At 37.0% G+C, this 24701-nt stretch overlaps 1 protein-coding gene across 1 annotated transcript in view; it reads left to right on the forward strand.

The window, feature by feature from the left end:
* The window catches only part of HTR2C (5-hydroxytryptamine receptor 2C), a gene marked incomplete at both ends in the record, with an annotated part of 117142 nt that extends 103549 nt beyond the window's left edge, over window positions 1-13593 (forward strand). Inside the window, one exon of the mRNA XM_081277956.1 lies at window positions 12755-13593. Coding sequence (XP_081134082.1) covers window positions 12755-13593 — 839 coding nt within the window. The remainder of the gene's footprint in view (window positions 1-12754) is intronic.
* Between the last annotated feature and the right edge of the window lie 11108 nt (window positions 13594-24701).

Here is a 24701-nt window from a genome sequence, read left to right on the forward strand (position 1 = left end):
AATTAACAATTATAAAACATTCCACACAACAGCAGAATATGATTTCTATCATGTTTTGAATGGCTTCACAGTACCTACTATTCATTCTATTACTTTCTTAGAATTTAATATTGAAATATCCCAGTGCAATTCTGACTGGAAACTAGGGGAAAGAGAGTCTTGTGAATTCACTACATAAGTCTGAATAGAATTTCTGTCTCATTGAATTGGAAGAGAAGGAAATCATAATAGGTTATTAATTGAACACTGTAGACTCACCATTCATACTGAGTTTTAGTAGATTTTCTTTTTTTACTTTTAATATGTTTTTAGTTGTTGTAGATGAACACAATACCTTTATTTTATTTATTTATTTTTATATGGTGCTAAGGATTGAACCCAGTGCCTCACCCTTGCTAGGCAAGTGCTCTACCACTGAGCCACACCCCTAAATCCATAGATTTTCTTGAACAAATGTTTTTTCCATATATTGTACCATTTCTGGAAACTTTCAATTGTCCTTTTGCAATTTTTACCACTTTTTTTGGAGAGGAAATCTGTGGAACTCCTCATGCGACCATGCCAAAAATGGGTCTTATTTCACTCTTTTTTTATATCTGAATAATATTCCATTCTATGGATATACATACTTACCTTCAGTTAATTGGACACTTTAAAAATAGCTTATTTAGGGCTGGGGATGTAGCACAGCCTACCATGTGTGAGGCCTTGCGTTTAATCCCCACCACTCCTGCTTCCCACATACACACAAATCTTCTTAAAAGTCTTTGCCTAGTCTGATATCTAGGCTTCCTCAGGGATAGTTTCCATTGATTGTTCTTGCTATGTGTGAGTCACACTTGCTTATTTCTTTGAAATTCTTATTTTATCATCATTATTATTACTTTTTGCAATCTGGACTTTTAAAATTTTTTTTAGTTGTTTATGGACCTTTACTAATTTATATGTGGTACGGACAATTGAACCCAGTGCCTCACACATGCTAGGCAAGCACTCTACCACTGAGCCACAACCCCTGCCCAAAAAGGTTTTTTGTTTTGTTTTGCTTTGGTTTGGTTTTTTTGGTGCTGAGGATTGAACCAGGGCCTTGTGCATGCAAGACAAGCACTCTACCAACTGAGCTATATCCCCCGCCTATAATCTGGACATTTTATTTTTATTTTTTATTTTTTTTTAATCTGGACATTTTAAATGTTATGCTACAGCAGTACTGGAAATTAGATTTTCCCCATTTCCCATAATTTTTGTTTCCACTATTTATTGTTCATTTCATGACTTCCTGAAGTAATTCTATAAAGCATACATTCTTTGTCAGTGAAGTCTCTGCTCCATTAACTTAATGACCAGCTAATTACTGGTTAGAGATTTCTTTTAATGCCGGGAACCAATAAATTCCCCAGTCTTTGCCAAAAGCTGTATTATGGTTGGGGCACATCTTCAGCACTCACACAGGCAGTTTACAAATCTGCTATGGTCTTCACTTCCTGTTTGCACAGAGCCTCCAGGTTTAGCCAGAGTGAGAGTTTAGGGCCTTCTCAAGTCTTTACCAAGCAATTGCATACCCTTCCTTGGGAATGCACCCTACACCCACACCCACAGGTTTTCCTCTAAATAATGAGGAACGTGTTGGAGCTTTTTTAAAACCCTTATGGACATGTTGTTCTTCAGGTTTTTTCCCCCAACTTTGTATGTCTATTGTTCTACCCAAATGTTAATGCCTTTGCCAGCTGGGATGTTAAAATATTTGCCAGTAAATGTTTCCCAGAAATGTCCCTCAGGGACAGGTTTTAAGGACTGAGTGGTTGAGCTCCCAATCATACTCAAAAAATGACAAGCCTTTTGAGCTGGGTCATTGAGGATACTACCAGAAAAGTCAAATAATGACAATTATTTGGGTCCATAACTTTAAAAGATGGATTATTCCATTTTACCTCCTCCAGTATCAACATATCAGCTGTTATTTTTCATGGCTGCCACCGATCTGGAGAGCAGGCAATGGGAGAGGATTATTTTTTACCAATACTGAGACATTTTTCTTCAATGAATGTTTCTTATGTTGCGGCAACTCTTTGGTTAGTTTCCATAATTCTGAAAATGTTGGCTGCTTTTTTCCAAGTTATCTATTGTTTTTATGGGAGGGGCAAATTTTTGAACATCCTAACTCTGCCATTTTCATAGATATCACTCCTAGTTTCCTTTTGTTTTAAATACATTTGTTAATAAGCCATTTGAATTCCACTATTAGGTTTTTAGGCATATTTGTCTGCATTGTTTTTAAAATCATTATGCCAAAAAATGCAAAATAACTTTTAATTTACCTGAATCTACTAAATGTTAGTCTTGATTTACTTACCAGAATGAGAAATACAGTAAACTTATAAAACTATAGTTACATTTAACCATCCTCATCATTTGTATGTTGTCAAATAAATGACATGTATATGTTATAAATACACTTATAGAATATCATAAATTTCACTTCAGATAATGTTTTCATAAAATTAATAGTAAAATTAAGAGATTACATATATTATATCATATTTAATCACATATTCACTCACCATTTCTTGTGCCTTTTATTATTTCTTGTCATTCCTTTTATCCTCGAGTACTTGCTTTAGCATTATTCATAATGCAGATCTATTACCAATAAGTCTTTCTTTGTTATTTGAAAAATGTTTCCATTTCACTTTCAATTTTGAGGGATAGTTTCACCGGACATAGAATTATCAATTGACTGTTATTTTGTTTCAGCTCTTCGAATTTGACAATTGTGGGAATTCTGGCTTTTATATTTTCTGATGATGTCAGCTGATAACTATTGTTTCCCTGTATGCAATATATCTTTCCTTATTGGTGCTTTCAAATTTTTCTTACTATCTTTTGTTCGGTTCATTAGTTTGTTTTGCTGTGCTGGGGATTTAATCTAGAGCCTCACACATACCGAGCAAGTGCCATACTGCTGAACTATACCACCAACTCACTTACTGTCTTTTAAATTGAGTAGACTAAGATGTTTCTAGGTGTGACTTCTTTGTTTATTAGCTTCTGAGATCAGATGAGATCAGGCATGTTCAAGGTGGTATGGTTGAAGACTTCTTTGTTTATTATAGTCAGAGTTCATTCAGTTTTATAGAAATGTAGATTGAGATTTTTTTACCCATTTGTGAAATCGCCAGCCACTATTTATTCAAATACTTTTGCTGCTCTTTTCTTTCCTTTCTATCTGTGTGTTTGCACTCAGGTTTTATTTTTCTTTATCCTTTCACTCTCTGTTCACTGATTATTTTGGTCTTCAAAATTTGCAATTATGTTGTCTAGTGATTCTTGGGTTCACTAGGACAGCCAGTCCCTGCTTGGGCTTTATTTCCCTGTTACCATAGTCAAGAATACCTCCAGGTAGAAAGAGTGGGGTGTTCATATGTGTTATGTTTTCCCCTTCTAGTTAAAATCACAGTCCCATTCCAATTATTGCCAATTGTGTGAAAAGAGTTGTTGCATAATGCCATTAAATTTTGTAGTTGTTTTTGACAAAATGACAAGTGTGGTACCAGGAATTCTGTCATGGATAAACACATGAATTCAACTTTTAAAAATTATTTTTATCATTGTGCTTACATTTGAATGAGTTTTATTGATCTTCAAATTTACCAATCATTGCCTCTATAGTTAATCCCATCCATTTTTTGTTTTACTTTAAAATAATATATTTTTGAAATCATAAGATTTCTTTTTTTTCTTTAGTTTACACATCTATCCTGAAATTTTCAGTTCTACAACCACTATATATTTTCTGGTGAATTATGTAACATTTATGATAAAGTTATTGTCTGTTGATTTTATCCTCCTGGTTATGTGTGGATCTGTTCCTATTGACTCATCTTCCTCCTTATTATGGGTTACATTTTTCTGTTTGCTTTTTGTTGTTGTTGTTGTTTATCTAGTAATTTTGTAAAATGTTCTTGAGAAAGCCTTGGTTTTTACTTTTTGCTTTTTTAAAATATTCTTTAGTTGTCAATGGACCTTTATTTTATTTATTTATATGTGGTGCTGAGAATCAAACCCAGTGCCTCACACATGCCAGGCAAGTGCTCTACCACTGAGCCAAACTCCAGCCCTCTATTTTTTGCTTTTTTAAAGGTGGGCTCCAGGTTTGCATTTAGTCTGAGACAAATCCTATAATCTTAAGAAATGGGCCTTTCTCCTAAGGCATTCTCTTTCCTAGGATCAGTGAAAAGCCCAAAGTGTTTACTGAGCTCTTCTAATTTGATGTGATGCAAAGTCATAAGTATGTTTCTCCTGCAATAAATAATTGTTAACAACTCTACTAAATACTTTAAATCTTTCAAATGTTACTTGCTGTATGGGTTCCTTGGAGCCTTGCTCATAGGAGACAGGTATCAAGCAATAATTTGAGGGAACTTTGTGTTGAAATTCAAGCTCCCCTTCCCCTATGACTTCTCCTTTCTCTGATTATACCCTTCAAATCCCAGCTTTCTGGCAGCCTTTTACTTCTGTCCTCTAATTTCTCGGTTCAGTTGGACAACAACTTTCTCCTTGAGCTCTAAATCCATGCTATAGGACACCCTCAGAAGAGACGTACCAATTTCAAATTCAATGAACACGATTCCCATCTTTTGGTATTGAGTCTTGTGGTTTATTCCTACTTCTTGCTCACTTTCAGTACCTTCAAATAGTTTTGTTGTTGTGGTTCTCAAGTTTGTTCAGAGCTTATGCTTGCTAATAGTATGCTCTTTCATAGGCTCTTCCTCCATTATTATAAAATGATAGTCTTTTGTTACCAGTTTTTTTTTTTTTTAATATTTATTTATTTTTTTTTAGTTCTCGGCGGACACAACATCTTTGTTGGTATGTGGTGCTTGAGGATCGAACCCGGGCCGCACGCATGCCAGGCGAGCGCGCTACCGCTTGAGCCACATCCCCAGCCCTGTTACCAGTTTTTATAATTGTTTATGTCAGGAAATTTAACCTCCTTTTGACACCAGCTCCTGCATCATAACTGAGAGCTTGTGTGTAGCCAATAATTGAAATGTGAGACTTGCCTCAACTACAAATGTAGACAATAACACAGAAGTGAAGTATCTATATTACTATCACCAATAGGAACCATAGGTATTTGCAGAACATTTCAGTTGCAGCAGACATAGTGACATTTGACAGATATTCTTCACTATTTCCAAATTTCAATAGTTATTAGATACACTACTAGAACTTGTTATTTAACATGCTAATTAAAAAGCACATATAAGGCTGAAAATGTAGCTCAGGGGTAGAGTGCTTGCTTAGCATGTGTGAGACCCTAATCATGAGCACTTTCTCTCTCTCTCTCTCTCTCTCTCTCTCTCTCTCTCTCTCTCTTTCTCTTTCTGTCTGTCTCTCTGTCTCTCTCTGTCTGTCTGTCTCTCTCTCTCTCTCTCTCTCACACACACACACACACACACACACACAAACGGTACATATATAGTCATTTGATCCATAATTTGTAAACTTTCTTTTCTGTGTTTTTAAGTTCTTCCACTCTACTATATTACCTTTAAGGAGTGAGCTCCTTGTGATACATTAAAAACAAATTTCCCTTCATCTTCATTAGCTTGCAAGTAGTAGTGTGGTCATATTTCAGTGCTACTTCACATTTCACTTCCTCATGCCCTCAGCCATATTGCATTTGAATACCAGAACCTCCCTCATCTACTCGCCCCTCTCTCACCTGCTTGCCCCCAGATTTCTATCGAGCATATTTTATGATCCCTGAACATTTCTCTTGTCAGCTCATGGACTTCCCTTTCTCACACTCTCCTGGTTATAGTCATCTTGTTTTAGGTCAAATTCCTCCAAACTATTTAAGGACTTAGCACTATTGTGGTGGTCACTGTCATTTATTCATACATGCCTAATGTTCCTACTTTTCCCAAACTAAAAATCCTTGAGGTTCAAAGTTGAGTATGAATTCCTTGAAATTCTCACCATGACAACATGATACCAAATTATTGATCAAAGCATACAAAGTGCTTCTTTTTCCAACTTTTAATAGCACTTTAGATAAAGTGCTTTATCTATCTGAGATAGCCCTACTTGTCTGTTTTGTGTCTGTGTTCTCTGAAAGTACTCCTTCATCTTCTGCTATCAATTAGTATGTTCAAGGGTCTCATTTATGACTCTGTGAGGCAATGGACCACTGAGGTCAGCCTGATGTCATATGGTCCTCCTAGGTCTATTTGAGGAAAATTCCTCTCTATGCCAAACAACTCAGAAAAAGAGATACCTCTGAGGAATCTCCGCAGTTCAATAATAATTACCCTAATCTTTATTTCCTTTTTGATATTGGCTAAGATGTCCTAGGAAATTTATTCCATTGCCTTTCATATCACCATTTACTTATTATTCATCTCTTGGTAATGTTTCCTATGCCACCATAGTTGTTCTCTCTATAATCAATAGGCACCTCCTTGTTTTCAAAGACAGAGGAAATGTTTCAAATTCTAGACTCCTCTGTGACATCTGAAGGATTTTCTTCAGAACCCTCTCTCCCTTCGGCTGTTACAACATAATTTGTCATTTGCACAGAATTATTACCATGCTGCACAGAATTATTACCATTTTAAATAAAATGATGATTCATTTTATTTTAAATCATTTTGCAAATTTTGCTGCAGTGGTTTTGATCTTACCATAAGATGTCAAAAGAAGGTTTTCAGCCCAGGTTTACTAACAATGACAACTATTTAATGACAGCTACCTGGCCAAAAATACTTGCTAGACACTACCATTGTAAGATGCATCCTAAGTTCAAAGAGATTAAAAATTGCAAGAAACATGAATTTTAAAATCATGGGCAAATCGTATTATTATTTGATGGTTTGAAGAAAACTAATCTGTGTTGCTTGAATTCAAGGCTTTAGGAAACAATAGGAACATCTTTATATATTTTTTAAAGTTAGTTTCTTTGCAGTAAAAGAATTTCATTAAATAATGGGCTTTTGCAGAGATTTGAATTAGATAATGCATGTAAAGTATATAATGCAGATAAAGTTTAACCATAAACACTTATAATAAGCAGTCAATGAATGACAGTAGTAAAAGCAGTAGCAGTAGAAGTAGTTTTTGTAGTAGTAGTAATAGCAGTAGCAGTAGAAGTAGTTTTTGTAGTGGTAGTAATAGCAGTAGCAGTAGAAGTAGTTTTTGTAGTAGTAGTAGTAGCAGTAGCAGTAGAAGTAGTTTTTGTAATAGTATAATATATCACATTTTCAATAAAATAGTGGTAGCAGTAGCAGTAGCATGAGATACTTTTAATAAAATTTGAATTATATATTATTGAATTTAATGTTTTAAAAGTGCTAAATAAGACTTTATATGTTTATTGAAGATACTTTTTTCTGAGTTTAAGTGGCCTTAATAAAAAAATAACCATTTTTTTTTAGGATTTTGCAAGAACTGAAGAAGATAATGCATGCAAATATTTGATCATTTATTATTTGAAGTAGTACTTGATATTTGCAGCAGGATATGAATTATGATTTGTTTGTTGCTTATAAAATTCTAAGGAAGATGATATAGAAGTTATTGAAGTTAATCTCAGAAACATTAAGTGATTCCACTTAATAATTCTTAGTGTGTTTTCTGGTATGGGTTGAATAAAATAGTTTGTGAAAGTACATAACAATTATAAAATACCTGGCTCAGTGTTTGACAAATAGGAATCACTAAATAAAAGGTAGTTATAATTATTCCAATTGTTGTTATTGGTACATGATTTTTTCAATGGTAGTTCATTTCTACTTTTTCTCCTTGGCCAAATCAAGTATTAAAAAAAATAATTCAAAAAATGCTCCATTATATTTGCTTATTTCACTTAACTTTTCTGAAGTTAACTTCATCTAATAATACGTGCCTTTCAAAATTTTATGGAAATGAGTGATAATGCATTTAAAGTGTTTTATTATTAGTATTGCCGTGGTTTATACTTACCTGATATTTTCGTAGCACGTGGATTACTATTGCTTGATATTATCATCATAGCAAATGAATTACTATTGTTTGAACTTAAAATGCTAAGGAAGATTTACACATTTGCTGGGTTGATTCTTCAGAGCCTCAATAACTTTATCTATTAACAAAGAACAGCAGTTCTCAAACTTTTTGGTGTCAAGACCCCTTTACACCCTTCAAAATATTTGAGTACTACAAAGAAATTTATTTTTACATGGGTTGTACCTATTGATATTTATCATATTAGAAATTAAAACTAGAAATGTTTAATGTTTTGATGATTCATTTTATTTTAAGTAACAACAGCAATAATAGTTGTGTTAATGTTAACAATTTTATGAAAGGTAACTATAATTTCAAAAAACATCAGAACACGGGGATTTTTTTAAAGAACTTTATTTATTTATTTATTTATTTGATGCTGAAGACAAATGGTTGGAAAAGCAAAAGCTAAAAAACTTTCTGAAAATCTCTGAGGCCCTAGGGTCCTTGAACCACAGTTTGAGAACTGCTGGTACTTACCTTTTAATTTTTTTAAGGTATTGAATAAGAGAGTCTATGCATGATATATTTGTCATTAATACTGCTTATATTGTTGTTATCGTTATTTATAATCTGATATTGCCAAAAGATATTGAATTTCTTCATGTTTGTTGACTGCATTCATGGTTTCTAAAAACAAAAGTTATTATGGTATAGACTTGGTAAAGTGGTTAAGCTACTTCACCAAATATTATCTGACATACAGAGTCTTTACCCAAATCGAGATAACACATTTAATTCTGTGTTGTCCATATATATACCAGGATCAGTGCCTGGTAGAGAAGATTGGCAACTCTTAACCTGGTTAAACCCTTTCAACTGGGTGTGATAGTGCATGCCTATAGTCCCAATGACTTGGAAGGCTGAGGCAGGAGGATTCCAAGTTCCAGAACAACCTAGGCAAAATAGTGAGACCCTGTCTCAAAATAAAAAATAAAAAAGGCTGGGGATGTAGCTCAGTAGTATGGTTCCACTAAGTTCATTCCCCAGTATGGGGGTGGGGGAGAGGAAGAATCACCCTTTCCTCAATGTACAAAAGTTATACAAACAGAGGCCAGGAATAAAATTGGCCTCACGTATCCAATAACAACTTCAGTTCACCTACAATGATTCTGCTCCCCTCTTCTGTTGTCCCTTGACAAGGTCTACTTTTAGGCCCAAGAGTTCTTTATGAAAGTGATTAAATCTTTTAACAGAAGCAAGCTAACACTTTTCTAGAGCTGGGCTCTGAGTGATGCTGACTTCCAGATTTTACAGCCAGTATATGAGGCCTTCCCCCAGAGACTTCAGGTGTCTCTAGGAATACCTAGAAGATGGTGCAATATTTCCTGTGGGAAGTTGAATCTCCACACCTCAGTGTATTTACCCTAGTGAGGGTACCTCCAGAGTGACGGCAAATTCCCCAGCCTCAGGGTCTAGTTTCCACATTGCTAGGAGGGAGGAGGGGGCAGGCACTGGAGAGGGTACTCACCTCTTTTACATCTTCTGCTGCTCTTGCTGGAGGATCCTGGGAAGGAATAATAGGTTTCCAAAAACATTTTGTCAGAAAATAGCCTTCTTCCTTATGGTTTGACCAAAATGCTAAGTGTTTCTACTCAGGGTCCAATTCTTTTGCTCTACCTATCATCTCTTCCAAAGGTAGCAGTGGTCACAAAGTCTTGGGGACTTTTCTGGTCTGAAATCTTTTTCTTTTTCTTTCTTTTTAAATATTTTTAGTTGTCAGTGGGCCTATAATTTATTTATTTATTTTTATGTGGTGCTGAGAATTGAACCCAGTGCCTCACACATGCTAGGCAAGTGATCTAACACTGAGCCACCACCCCAGCCCCCACTGAGCCACCACTACAGCCTCTAAAGTCTTAATAGACATGTTATTATTGTCTGCTTCAGAGAAGACGTCTAGATCTTCTTATCACTTTTTTACTTTTTAAAAATTATTAAACTTTTTGTAATGGAGATTTTTCAAAGATTACAGAAGTAGATTTATATAATAAAGTACTCATCATCTAGTTCCAGTATTAATTTATCAGTTTATAGACTATCATGTTTCATCAATACTCCCATCCATTTCTCCCTCCCATATTATCTTGAAATAAATTCCAGACATCATATCATTCTTAAATATTTCAATATGTCTAGCTGAAAATATAAAAGCTATTTTTCTAAACAAGTGCAGTATTAACACCTCACCTAAAAACTGGTGCACAATAACTATTAATCATATAATTGAAAGGCTAATTGTCCAAATTCCCAATTATTCATGAATATTTTTGTTTGCATCAAGATCCCAAGCAGGTCCACAGTATAATTATTTGGTAGTTTTTTTTTTTTTTTTAGTTGTAGTTGGATACAATATCTTTAATTTATTTGTTTATTTTTATGTGGTGCTGAAGATTGAACCCAGGGCCTCACCCATGCTAGGCCAAGCACTCTACCACTGAGCCACAACCCCAGCCCTATTTGGTAGATTTTTAAAGTATGTCTAAATTAGTATGTTCTCAAAGGTTTACTCCTATAAAGTTTTTTTTTAATCTTTTTTTTTTAGTTGTAGATGGACGCATCTTTATTTTATTTATTTATTTTTATGTGGTGCTGAGAATTGAACCCAGTACTTCACACATGATGGACAAGCACTCTACCACTGAGCTACAACCCAGCTTCTCCTATAAAGTTTTTGAGAACCCATTTTCTCTCTCTCTCTCTTTTTTTTTTTTTTTTTTTTGTAGTGCTGGGGATTGAACCAGAGCATTATGCATGCATGGCAGGCACTCTACTCTGAGCTATATCCCCAGCCCTCTTTTCTTAATATCATATTAGCTTCCTTAACTCCAGAAAACTTCCAGCAACCTAACTCTTTGCTAAAACATTTCATTAAGGATAAGCCAATACTGACTTCTTTTAGGCAAGCTTGATCTATATTCTTTCTAGAAATTATCTTATATTTATGACTTCTTCAATATAGGATCTAGCGATACAGCTGGTAGCTTTCTTACCTGTTTCTTTTACCTTAAGAAATATAAAAAAATATAACCCATGTGGTTCTGCTGTACTTTATACTCCCAAGTGCTCCTGAAATTCTCACAAGTGTTTCATCAAACTTGGTGAAAAATAACCTTCTCTATTCCCCTTCTGATACCTGTCACTCTTCCTAATCAGTGTTCAAAGTTCTCCTTACTAGTATGGAGCATTGTGTTACAATGTCTCCCAGAGACTTCAGGTCTTTCTTACTTTCTTGAATGGCATGCCTAGGTTCAGAGATGTAGGTAGGAATGGACTCTAATACTCAAAGGATTCTTGTCACATCTGCTGCTCCTCCTCTTTACACTATGTCTAGAAATTCAATGTGTGAGGAAGAAGCCTTACAGATCATTATCCAAACACTCTTTCTCATATCTTGCTAGGGATTAAACACCAACCAACATCCTCAGCAAGCTGTAGCAAAGAAATATTGACCTTTTTTTTTTTCTCCTGGATCATGTAGCTCAACATTTTAGATCGGACTAGAAGCGTTAAAACAACAAGTAGGGCCTTTCAGTGCCAGGCTTCCCAAACTTTTTATGTGTTCCCTGAAGTCAGCATGTATCTCTGTGAGCACACTGTTTCTGTCTTCTCTCGCGGTTCATGATGTAGAGACCCAACAGCCCAGGATTCCTAAGGATCTCAAACCACCCCACAATTGCAATCTGAATCTTCCTCACCTTCAACTTGCTGTGGACACAAGATAGGGTAAATTAACAGTAAAATTTGAATTTTACTTGCAAGTTATCACAACTCACTGATACAGGATCTCTTCCAAATCTACTTGAGTTCTTTCTGAAAAATTTTTAGATTTTATACTTAGGCCTAGGCACAAGATCACCTTCTGCCCCAATGGCCTCATAGATAATTTCTGCCTATTTACTGAAAGAGGTACTATCTTTCAGTATTCTTATAAACAAAAATGCTCAAAATTCGACCTTGAAATAGGAGAACCATATCTCTCCCAACTTGGCATTTCTCTCCCTCCTTCCTCCATTCCCCTAGGGATCTAATCCCCAGGGCCTCTTATTCAAAAACCCATATTACCACTGAGCCTCTCTCTATCTTCTGACCTTGAAACAAATGCTGCTTATGCCCAGATATTGAAAAACAAACAATCAAAAAGCCTTACTAAAAAGAGAATATTTTTGGTTTCTGCTTATATTTTAGCATAATGGTCAGATAGTCCAGTCAACCCTTAAATGCTATTATAGATGATATACATGTCATTTTTTTAGCGAATTTGGAAGACATATGCTTAAAAAAAAAGAATGATCGGCTTGGTAATGTCATTGCAAACAGATATGAATTTATTCCTTGTTTCAACAAATACCCATTGAGTGCCTTCTGAGCTGCGACAGTCCTAAGAACTGGAAATATGACAGAGCAGACTCAGTCTTCTCTTAGACATAACCATATCGAATACTTTATCTCAATAATGGTGATTCCATGCCTTCTGCAGAAATTTAAGGAGAAGGCATTCCTAAGAAGAAGAAAGCTATCAATCATTTTCTGTTATCATTCTGCTACCATTTCATGAGACTATCAATTATGCCATGAATAGCTGTCAACAAACATCCCCTAAATTTCCTTCAGTGAAATGCAAATGAACGTTATCCTGATGCACAAATCTGTTCAATCCTTCCATATGCTTTAGCAACATCCCAACTTCTTTTTATTTCTTTAGGTGTCTCAGTTCCCATCCCCGTGATTGGACTGAGGGATGAAAACAAGGTGTTCGTCAACAACACGACGTGCGTGCTCAACGACCCAAACTTCGTTCTGATCGGCTCCTTCGTGGCGTTCTTCATCCCGCTGACGATCATGGTGATCACCTATTGCCTGACGATCTACGTTCTGCGCAGACAAGCTCAGATGCTGCTGCAAGGCCGCTCGGAGGAGGAACTGCAGGGAATCGGCTTGGATTTTCTGAAGTGCTGCAAGAGGAACACCGCTGACGAAGAGCCCCCGGCGAACCCCAATCCTGATAGGAATGTTGTGCGCAAAAGAAAGAAGAAGGAAAAGCGTCCCAGGGGCACCATGCAGGCGATCAACAATGAAAAGAAAGCGTCGAAAGTCCTTGGCATTGTGTTCTTTGTGTTTCTGATCATGTGGTGCCCCTTTTTCATTACCAATATCCTGTCGGTTCTTTGCGAGAAAGCCTGTAACCAAAAGCTCATGGAAAAGCTTCTGAATGTGTTTGTTTGGATTGGCTATGTATGTTCAGGAATTAATCCTCTGGTGTACACTCTGTTCAACAAAGTTTACCGAAGGGCTTTCTCCAACTATTTGCGCTGCAATTATAAGCCTGACAAAAAGCCTCCTATCAGGCAGATACCGATATCGAGAGTTGCTGCCACTGCTTTGTCTGGGAGGGAGCTTAACGTTAACATTTATCGCCATACCAACGAACCTGCTGTTAGGAAGCCTAAAGCCAGTGAGCCAGGTATAGAGATGCAGGTTGAGAATCTGGAGCTCCCAGAAAATCCCTCCAATGTGATTAGCGAGAGGATTAGTAGTGTGTAGGACAAAGCAACACAGTCGTCCTACAGTGAGGCTACACATGTAGGAAAAATTTCTTCTCTAATTTCTGTCGGTCATAACTAATGTAAATATTGCTGTCTAAAAAAGTGTTTTATATATAGCTTTGCAACCCTGTACTTTACAATCATGCCTACAACAGTGAGATTTAGGGTTCTATATTTACTGTTTATAATAGATGGAGACTAAGTTATTTTGATTCTTTGATGAATAAAGTGTCTGTGTTTTTCATTCCCTCCCTCCCTTACTTCCTTCTTTCCTTTCTTCCTTCCTGTCTCTCTTTCTCTATTTCCTTTGGGCATGTGGAAACGTTGATGTTCTTCTCAGGTGGCATTTGCAGGAGACCAGAATGATGCACGTGACAGTGGTTACATTTCAACCACACCTAAATTGTCAAATTCAGTGGAATCTCTTTCCCGGTTAACAGTAAATATGTACTTTAAACTCTTGCTCTGCTTCATCTATACACATAAACACAGTCAAATAGGTTCTGCCTAGTGCAACATCCATCAGTGAGTCAAAGGCAGAACTTAGCCTTGATGTTACATATAGGGGCAAAATTTGACATTGTCGGAATGTTGTGTCGGTATTTTGCTGCAATGTCTGTCCCCAAATATAGTGGTATTTTAACATAGCAGCTGGTTAACCAGGACTACAGAAGTGGAAGGATGTCAAAGAGAAATATACACCAAAAAGCTTTTCACTTCTTAAGGACAATGTTCAAATTCTGATTCTTACGACAAGCAAACTGGAATTAGTGTTTTCATTCTGGTCCTTAGTAAATACCTAATTCCGTAAATAAACTGGGAAACGAGACCCCAGAGTTATTTCCCATTCCAGGATTCAACATCAATTGGGTTTTGATCTCAGAATTCTGGAAATTCGTGTGCTACACACAAAGTGAAATTAGCATTTTGAGCCTTATTAAAATATTTTCTTAATTATGGTACCTCTATCTATAGGACCCAATTTAGCAGTCCGTTTTTAAGTAAAACTTGTATAGGAAGGTGTAGACAGCGAGAACCTGGGAAGTTTTACTTGATCAAGGACTACCGAATTAGGCCCTTAGAATGTGAAAAAAGTAATTAAAAATACGCTTTTACTGAACTCTGGGAATAACAGAAATACAGAGTTTCCATTGGGATTTTAAACAAAATTTATCTCATTTTCAGATCCTTCCAAACTCTCTAGTGCAGGAAAAGGCTGCAGCTTATTTGTGAAAGTGGCAAGCTCTTCATTGTACTGCAATTAATGTACCAGAAATTTAAATCTTTGTTCAAATATAGTGTTGTGCTATAATAAGTGTTGGCCATTGTTTCATTCGTGGGCCTGCTGCTCTCTAAGAATTCAGTACCATTTTAGTAGTTTGTAAACCATGACAGGTTTTCAAGCATTGCTAAATTAAGACCATTAAGTCTATGCTGTGTGCAGAGTATACGCGTGTTTGCAGTAACTGTGTTTCCGTGTGTGTCCATTTCACACAACTGTGGATAAATTTCCGAAGAATTCATGATGCTATTTCTTATGCCTGACAGTTACTTGCACACCTTGGAGTGTGCCTCTTAGTATCTTAACATTGGTGAATGCAGAATCTGAATTTCCAAAACCCCTGGTCTGTGTCCTCAACACACAGCATAGAAAAATCCAACAGTTCTGCCACTGGGGCAGTGGAGAGCGGCTGTATTTGAGGAAACTCATACAGTCTCTATTTGATTTACAACACTGCCAGATGTCAGTCAATTGCTTGAGCATGCCCAAATATAACATGAAAGTCAAGTCTACCTGCCTGTTAGGTCAGTTGAACTGCATGTTAAAACAATTACCTGAATTTGAATGAGGTGATCTAATTCTTACTGAAACGAAGATGTCTGAAGACCCAGCATGCATCCAGCATGAGTTCTGCACATACAGATGGTGCCCTGCATGTACACCATGTATGTTGCATGAATCCATTGATTTGTTTTAATGTAGGGCAGAGTAGCTGATTCAAAAAGGACTGAAGAAAATCTTCCGGCAGTCCTTTCAAAGACCATGTATTCAGATCTGAAGTAGCGTAAGTAGGAGAGAAAATTGGAAACATCTGATTTCTTAACTATCAGGGCAAGCTCATAGCACATGTTTTAAAGAGAATTGAAATATAAATAGTGGATTTCTAAAAGCACTAGCAATAAGTTGAATGATAATAGCTTATAGCACATTTGTTAATAATTCTTATGTCATCAAGTAGTAGTACTTAATAGTACCCAACACAGTAATTATCCTCAAATTGTGTGCTATTCGTAAGTTCTGTGCAGTTTGGTATGAAACAAATATACTCATTTGGGATATAAATCTTACAGTTCAATGTTAAATCTACAAAATTTTATAAATGTTTTAAAAAAAGTCTGTGTGATAAATGTAAACGTGGTGAATTTACTGTCAAACAAATCATTTTGATGTACTATTATATATGTATAACTGTTAAGACACGTGCAACAGACTGCCTTATATTATTTCCTGTAATTCTTCTCCTTTGTCAAATTGTACTTTTTGTGAATGGTTGCAAAGTGTTGTCTTATTCTTGATTCCTGTGTGTTATCCATTCCAAGTTTTTGTGATACTTCCTATTAATTTATTAAATTTATTAAATGTTCGCTAAGACTTCATGTGTCTTTTTTTCCCGCGAACCGTTCAAGGAGAAAATATACTCCTTTACTGCAATTTCTTTGAAAAGGAAATCATCAAGACAAACACCAACAGAAAATATTACTTTTCCTGACTTATTATGTATGTACTTAAAAATCAGGGGAAAAACAATGAAGAAGTGTCATTGACGCAAGCCCTATCAAAAGAGCATCTCCAATTCCTCATGAGGAAACTAGCTGCACTCCCAAATTATCCTACCCTCCTTCCTTGATCAGAGGCTGGGTGGCTCAAGTTCTCTCCTTGCTGAAGGAATCATTACTGTCTTCGCACCAGACTCTAAGGTCCCCAAGGGCAGAAAGGACAATATGTCAATGGATGGTTTTATCTCCAACATTTAGCAGCTACTTTACATTCAACAGATATGCATTGAGCATTAATATTGGTGGACATTGTATAATCTCTTCCTGTTGCTAAAATGGGCCTTACAACTCCCTGTTGTTCAGTCATGCAGTGTGGCATAGTCACTTTCATTGAGCTCTTATCTCAGATGACTTTGGACACCTCTGAAATCATCAGAACCACAATGCTAAGCAATTCTCTTCCTCTGTATCTTGAGTCAGGGATGAACAATATATTGGCCTTTTCTCTCAAGGTAAATACCTTCCTAGTGCTGGGTGAGCCTCTGTGATGCTGATGTGACAATGGTGGCCTGAGGAAAAAAAAAACAGCAATATCATTCCTTTACCATGAGTAGGTTCCCAGATAGGTCAAGAAATAAAAGCTGAACTGACACTTGAAGCAATTGTCACTGATGCCTATGGCCAGAAAGATCTTGTACCATGGTAGCTAGAGGCTACCCATGCCCAACACTGAGGTGATGGAGAGGGGCTGAAATTTCTTGGTGGGCCCTGTACTTAATGGCCCAGTACCACCAGTGAAAGAAAAGGTGGGTGGGAGGATACTGAAGCACCTCCATTCATGGCACTGGAAGGTCATTTATGGTCTGAGGAAAGGGAGAAAGATGCTTCTTGGCATGAAGTAGCAGTGAGTTTCTAATATACAGTTTTCCATCTCCAATTTTGTCCAGTGCAATTTCCAAAGATAAGACCCATTTCTCCTTGTATGTGTCACATACACATATGTTAACATATCACCTAGAGACCTAAATATATTTAAAAGAGGCATTTTTTTGCCTACCAATGGGAGTAGGTAGCATTATAGTGGTTCTCAAATATCACGGGATCCATATCACACACTTAAAACACACATAGCTCTGTGTTAGCCAGCTTTTCATCACTGTGACCAAAAGGCCCAACAAGAACAATTTTAGAGGAAGAAAAGTTGAGTTTGAGCTCATGGTTTCAGAACCAATTCATTACCCTAGGCCTGAGGTGAGGTACCACATCATGGTGGAAGGGCATGGCAGAGGAAAATTGTACAGCTCATGGCAGCCAGAAAGCACAGAGAGAGAGAAGAGCCATAGACAAGACATAAAATCCCCAAGGGCATGCCCCCAGTGACCTACTTCCTCCAGCCATGCCCCACCTGCCTACAGTTATCATCCAGTAATCCATTCAAATTCTTAATCCAAGCTGGGCATGGTGGCGCATGCCTGTAACCCCAGCAGCTCGGGAGGCTGAGGCAGGAGGATCTCAAGTTCAAAGCAAGCCTCAGCAATTTAGTGAGGCCCTAAGCAACTCAGTGAGACCCTGTCTCTAAATAAAAATATTAAAAAGTATATTTATATAAAATATATAAAAAACTCCATTTTAAATGCCCCAAACAAATCCTAATCCTTTTTCCTCCTTGAAATTTCTAACATTACCTTAACATCTTTCACAAGATGTGACTCAATGGTTAAGTCCCCCTGGTTTAAATCCCTGGTACAAAATGTGTGTGTATGTGTGTGTGTGCACGCATGCGCGCGCACATGCGTGCACAAGAATCTATTAAATGGAGTAGTCCACTGATGAGGTTAAGGCTCTCACAACCTCATCATTTTACTTCTGAACATCCTTGCATTGTCTCACACATGAGTTTTGGGGGGACACCTCAAATCCAAACTACAATAAACTCTTAAGATGTAAGCTGGGTTCTCTAAAATGTAAATTCTGAGGTAAAGAGAAGTGTAAAGGATGTTTATTGGAGAGAGATAAGAAGATTAAGAAATATGAACAACAAAAACAGTCATTCTTGGATTCCCTGAGAAGCTTTGAATTGGGGATACCCTTTCAATGTGTTTCTAAGTTGAGGTGAGGGCGATAAACACTTTGTTCATGTTTACCAATTTATTATAAAGGACACAAATAAATAGCCAAAATAAGAGGTGCAGAGGACAAGGTCAGAAGGGTGCCAATGCTTTTAAGAGAAATGTGAAACCTTAGGTCGGGTTCTCCTCTTCATCAGAGGCAACTCTCAAAGAGAGCTGTCAGTCCATAACCATCTCAGCACTTGGGGTGACATCTTGGCAGAGTATCACAACATCCATGACAAACAAGGTATTTACTGAGTAGAAGATGATTCTTCACACTATGGTTTGTTTTTAACAAGACTTGACTCCTGACAACGAAAGTGTGGTGTTCCATATCAAATGATTCTCCAATTTTCTATATACACCTGCCACATAGCCTACATTTTAATTCAATTCTGAATTAAAAGAATAAAATCAATCTATCAGAGAACAAAATAGCTGACCAGAACAGTTTAGAGGAGGGAAACTTGTTGGGGTTTATGGTTTCAGAGGTTTTAATCCATAGATAGCTGACTCCATTGCTCTGGGCTTGAGGTGAGGCAGCTCATCATGGGAGATGAGCCCAGCAGAAGAAAGCTGCTCAGTTCAAGGCAGGGTCTGGAAACAGAGAGTGAGAGAGCCACAAGGGGCCACAGGCAAGAGGCACCCTTCACAGGCACACCCTCAATGACCCATCCACCTCCTTCAATTATGCCCCACCTGCCGATAGTTACCATTTAGTCAGTCTGTTCAAACTAAGATGGACTGATTAGGTTGCAGTTCTTGCAATCCAATCACTTTACCTCTGAACACTTCTGCATTAACAGGAGCCTTGGGGGACCTCATATCCAAACATAAAAATTTGTTGTGAGTTTACTAGTGCTGGCAAAAGTTAAGTCATCTTGTAAGAAAGAGATTGAGTGTGGTTTCAGTGTGTGGGTAGTTTGGAGAAAAGGAACCACTGCACAAAAAGCCAGCAGGGGTAATCTGTGTTTCAACTTGCATGGAGGTGAAGTGATGAGTATCTGTAGCCCAGTTCAAAGGTTCAGCAGCAGAGAAGTCTGAGATCTGAATAACAATGGCTCCCCAACTCTATTTTTTAAATGCCCCAAACAAATCCTAATTCATTTTCCACCTTGAAATTTCTAACACTACCTTAATATTTTTCACAGATTAAGGGCCCAATCCCACAAGATTGCCTCTTTCCCACTTCAGATACTGCTTGCAAATATTGAGTACCTAGATTACCCACACTTTCATTCACCTTGGTTACAAATTGAGGGTTCCCATAACCCCCTCCCTCCTCAGGTTTTAAAACTTTCTGTCATAGCTCATAAAATTCACTGAAATGCTTTAATCATGTTTACCAGTTTATTGTGAAAGATATAAATGAATGGCCAGATGAAGAAGTATATGGGACAAGGTTTATCTCAATGAAGTTAGGGTGCCTGACACATATATGAGATCACCAATATAGAATTATCTGAATCTTATTGTTTAGGAATTTTTATAGAGGCTTCATCTCATAGGCATGATCAATTATTAACTCAATTTCTAGCCCCATACCTCTTCCTGAAGGACAGTGATATGGGTGAAATTTGAAGGTTTTTATTCATGGCTTGGTGTTTCTGAGGCCATCCCCCCATCCTGAAGCTATCCAAGAGTCTACTAAGAATTGCATCGTTAGAATAAAAGATGTTCCTATCACCCAGGAGATTCCAAGGGACTTCAGAGTTCTATATAAGATGTTCATATCACCTCCATTACTCAGGAAATTATAGGAGTTTGCATAGCTCTGTATCAGGAACTGAAGGCAGAGACCAAATTTGTGTTTCTTATTATGTCACAACTGTTATAGTTAAAGCAATGTCCTGGGGTTTCATAAATTGACTTCCAGACCACTCACGTATAATGGAATCAAGCCCCAAACAACTGCAAGGGTGCTCCTTATAAGCCTGAAAACCACCAAATGGATGTTTGGGGGTCCAGCCAATGCAAGCAAGCCAAGTAACAGCAGTGGGAGAGTGCAGTCAGGCGGAGGGATGCTTAGCCAATCACAATTAGCCCAGTCACCCCAGTTATAGAAACAGAATCTTGTTACCCTAATTACAAAAACAATTCCCCATTAGGTAATTCCGTGTTTTTAAGGGTTTCTACAGCAAAAGGAAAAGAACAACTTGCCCCAGTCATGACCTTTCCATTTAGCATGGTTGTAGTTGTTTTACAAAATGGAGTCACTTTTGCTCGACTATCACACAACCACCTAGTTCATCACCTATATAACATGAAACAAACTGCTTGGTGGCTACTTCAGTCAAAATCAAGGCAAATGGAGGTGAAAGGAAATAAACTATTTTATTTATGATTTCTTCTTAAATATGATTTCACTCAGCAGCTTGACAGGATTCTTAGATTTATAAATGCACTTGAATAGTTTAAGCTAAACTGCAGTTACAAAGAATCTCAAACTCACATCAGCGTAACAAAAACAAAATACTCATTTCTTGGTCCAATGTGGACCACAGGGAAACCTCTCCTTACAGTTAGTCCAGAAAAAACACTGACAGAGGCTCTCTCTTTACATGTGTGTCCACATAGTAGAGGGAATTTTATGAACTTCTGTGTTCCACTAAAGATAATCCTACCTTTAATTTTCAATGTAATGTTAAATCTATTCATATCCTAGCAAGGTGTGGAGGCACACATTGTAATCCCAGCAACTTAGGAGGCTGAGGCAGGAGAATCACAAGTTTGAGGCTAGCCTCAGCAACTTAGGGAGACCCTCTCTCTAAATAAAAAATAAACAAAAAGGACTGGGGATGTAACTTACGGGTAAAGTGCCGCTGGATTTAATCTCCAGAACTCATATATATATATAATTATATATATATTCATATTCTCATACTTTAACTATGATTTTATTTCTATTCTTAACCTTGTCTTTAAACCTATCAGTATATGTAGTCCTACCTCTGCTCTTAATCTTAGAAATAATCTTAACCCTATTTTCTCCACATTCTAACATCACCTCTATAATCTTGCCTTTCTGCATGTGCTTTCTGCAAATTCTAACATTACAACAATCCCCATCCCTATCAAGATTCAATGCTTCCCCTGCTAAATCCTCCCTTAGGCCCAAACAAAGGAACTTCTAAACACAATTAGGTCTAAGTTCTATCACCATGTTAGTCAACTTTTCATCACTGAGATGAACTTAGTGGAGGAAAGATTTATTTTGGATCATGGTTTCAGGGGTCTCAGTCCATGATCAGCCAACTTCATTGCAGAAACATTATGGCAGAAGAGAACAATGAAGGAAATGAAAGCTGCTCAGCTCATGGCAAGTGGGAAGTGGATGGAGGGAAGGGGCTGGAGAGAAAATAAATTTTTCCAGGGTACACCCTGGTGACCAACTTCGTTCAACTAGTTCTCAATTCCCATTAGTCCATCCAGCTATCAGTGGATTAATCCATTTGACCAATTGATTTTTTTATAAAGTCAAAGCTCTCATAACGCAATCACTTTCCAAAATTCCCACCTCTTAGCTCATGAGACTTTAGTGGACATTCCAGATCCAAACCATAACAAACACTAATTATTTCCATCTTGTTCTAGAACTTTTGTGTGTGTGTGTGAAGATATTTTTTTTTTAGAAAAAGGGGGAAAAAGGTTTATTGCTTTGCCAGCAAAGGAGAAACACAGGGGAGACCTGTCCCAAAGGCTGTGATTCTTCCCATCAGCAGGAACAGGGGGCTTTTACAGAGGTGATTCAAAGATACATTCTACATGTTCTCTGTCTGGAGTTGTAATTCACTTGCTAATTTGGGACACAGTCATTTCTAAGATCTGGTACCATCCCCCAAATCTGGAATACTTCATTCATATGGTGGGTATGTACTCAAAGACAGATAATTCTAAGATGGAGAATAAAGGTAATCCTGTTTTCCCTGAAATTAGGGATGGGGAGAGGTTAGGGAGGAGCAGGGAGAGAGAGAAAGAGAAAGAAACATGTCCATTTTAAAAATTAGTTGCAGTGACAGAGCAGCAAGGGCTATATTCAAAGCATAAAGTGGGCCACTGTTACATTTCCCCACTGTCAATTTCCATTTCTATGGAACAATGGGCAATGATATCTCAAGCTGAAAGAGGGAGAAGTTGGGAGAAGTTTGGGTCACTTTGGGAAGTAACCCAAAGATCTTGTTCTCTATTAGATGGAGTGTGGACCATTAAGGGTGTTCAGCATCAAAGCAGTTCAGAAGTCTACAGAGGCAGACAGCAAGTGACTGGACAAGGCATACATAGGTCAGGGATCATGCTAAGACAACAATAAACAAGACAGCAAAGCATTACATTTTTGTAAACAATTAGCACATAAGCAATTAGTATTTCAGTCAGTCTTTGCAAACCATAAAGACAGTAACTCATATCAGTGGAAAACATGTCAACTTTATCAATGTGGGAAGTTAGAAAGATTTGTAGGTCTATGAAATCAGACTCAAATTAAATCAGAACAAACTTGTGACTCTAGAATCCTTTATGATCATTATTATTAGGCACTCCAACACAAGAATAGCCTCCAGCTTTACTTATTTTTGGTAGGGCTGACACAAGTGTACTTACACTTAAAAGAAAATGTTCCATGTAGGACTGTGTTCAGGCTATACTGTCCTGCCAGGTGTTTAAGACCAAGTTGGTCAAAACTGACCTTGTTCCTATCTACTCTTAAGATTCAGCTGAGATTCCTCAGAGATCACTCTTGTGTATGTGTGCAAAGACTCTTGGCTCCTTTAGCTTTCCTCTACCAGTGGTGCCATCTTTAAGGATGGGTTAGGATCTTGGTCTGACCATATGTGAATTCTCATGGAAACACTGAGGATATTTCCTTCTCCAATGACCCTCCTCTTTGCAGAATGTGTACTGGTTGACTTCCTGTTCTCTAGGGTCCTCTCGATCTCCCTGATCAGCAGATTGGGTGACTCACCAGAGTTTCAGGGGCCAGAGAGCAGTCCCATCATTCTCTGGGTCCTGGTTGACCTTAGATGGCAAGGATAAAAATATTGGCTGCTTTTTCCATGGCCTTTTCACTTCCTTGATTTTGGTCTCAAGTTTTTGGTTTTAAACCCCCAGCAACACTGTTTCACCAGTTTTAAAGTAGGCATTAACAGATTATAACTTCAATATCTATAATTTTACAGTTGCCACTTTCATTTAATTGGGTCTAGTATTAGTACTGGAAGTCAGCATTATATACTACCCCTCCTGTAGGTGATGGCTTATTATCTCCAATTAACCCATGTTGACAGTTTTTTAGAAGCTTACCTCTGCAAAACACTAACAAACAACAGTTATAAAGTTTACAAGGAAAAATATGAAATGAAATTAACAGAGTAAAAACATTAAATTTGTGTAATAGCTATGCATCAAGAAAAATAATTTTTATAATCTTGAACTGTTAATTATATATTATATTCCCTGCTTGAGACCACAGTAATCTTTAAAACAAAAATCAATCTTTTGAACACTACTTTAAATGAGCTGAAATCTAGCCTATTTTGGAACCCTTTTACTCCATGTTAGAATGGAGTGAGGTGGGAGTCAGAGTCTTATTTCAGGTAAGGTGGGGCTCTTCGCAAATAATACAATACAACATTACATTTGAAAAGTGAATCAAAGAAAGGCTAAGACAACTTTAACTCTTTTTGTGGATAAAGTGGCAGAATGCTTCCATATTTTACTATGTCATCTTTAAACAGACCAGGCTTTCCTTATTATCTTTCAAAATGCATTTAAATTCCAATTCCAGTATGAATAATAATACAAAATTGTATGCATAATTTATTGACAACAATTACTGATTACTTTATCCAGCTATAAAATATCCAATGACATGAATAAATATCAACCATATTTGTTATTTATTTACAAATCTGAGACTTTTGCTAGAGATAATTTTAGTTTGGATAACCAATTTGACAAAGTGCTCTCCTAAGCTTAACATTTAACTAAGTTTAACTTTTAAAGTACAATTTAGAATTCAAAGTGTATAATAACAATAATCACAGATTTGCATGGGTTAACAAAAATCAAAGGACAGCCTAAAATGTCTTATACATTTAGGAAACTATTAATGATCAGAAATTGACTTAATCAAAGAAAACAGATGTAAGGCAGGTCTTCAATGACAGTGTGGGTCTTCTATGTCAGACATAATACATAAAAGAGAGCACTTATTGGTTAT

The sequence above is a fragment of the Spermophilus citellus genome (genome assembly GCF_964194105.1).
Source record: "Spermophilus citellus genome assembly, chromosome: X".
Lineage (NCBI taxonomy): Eukaryota > Metazoa > Chordata > Mammalia > Rodentia > Sciuridae > Spermophilus > Spermophilus citellus.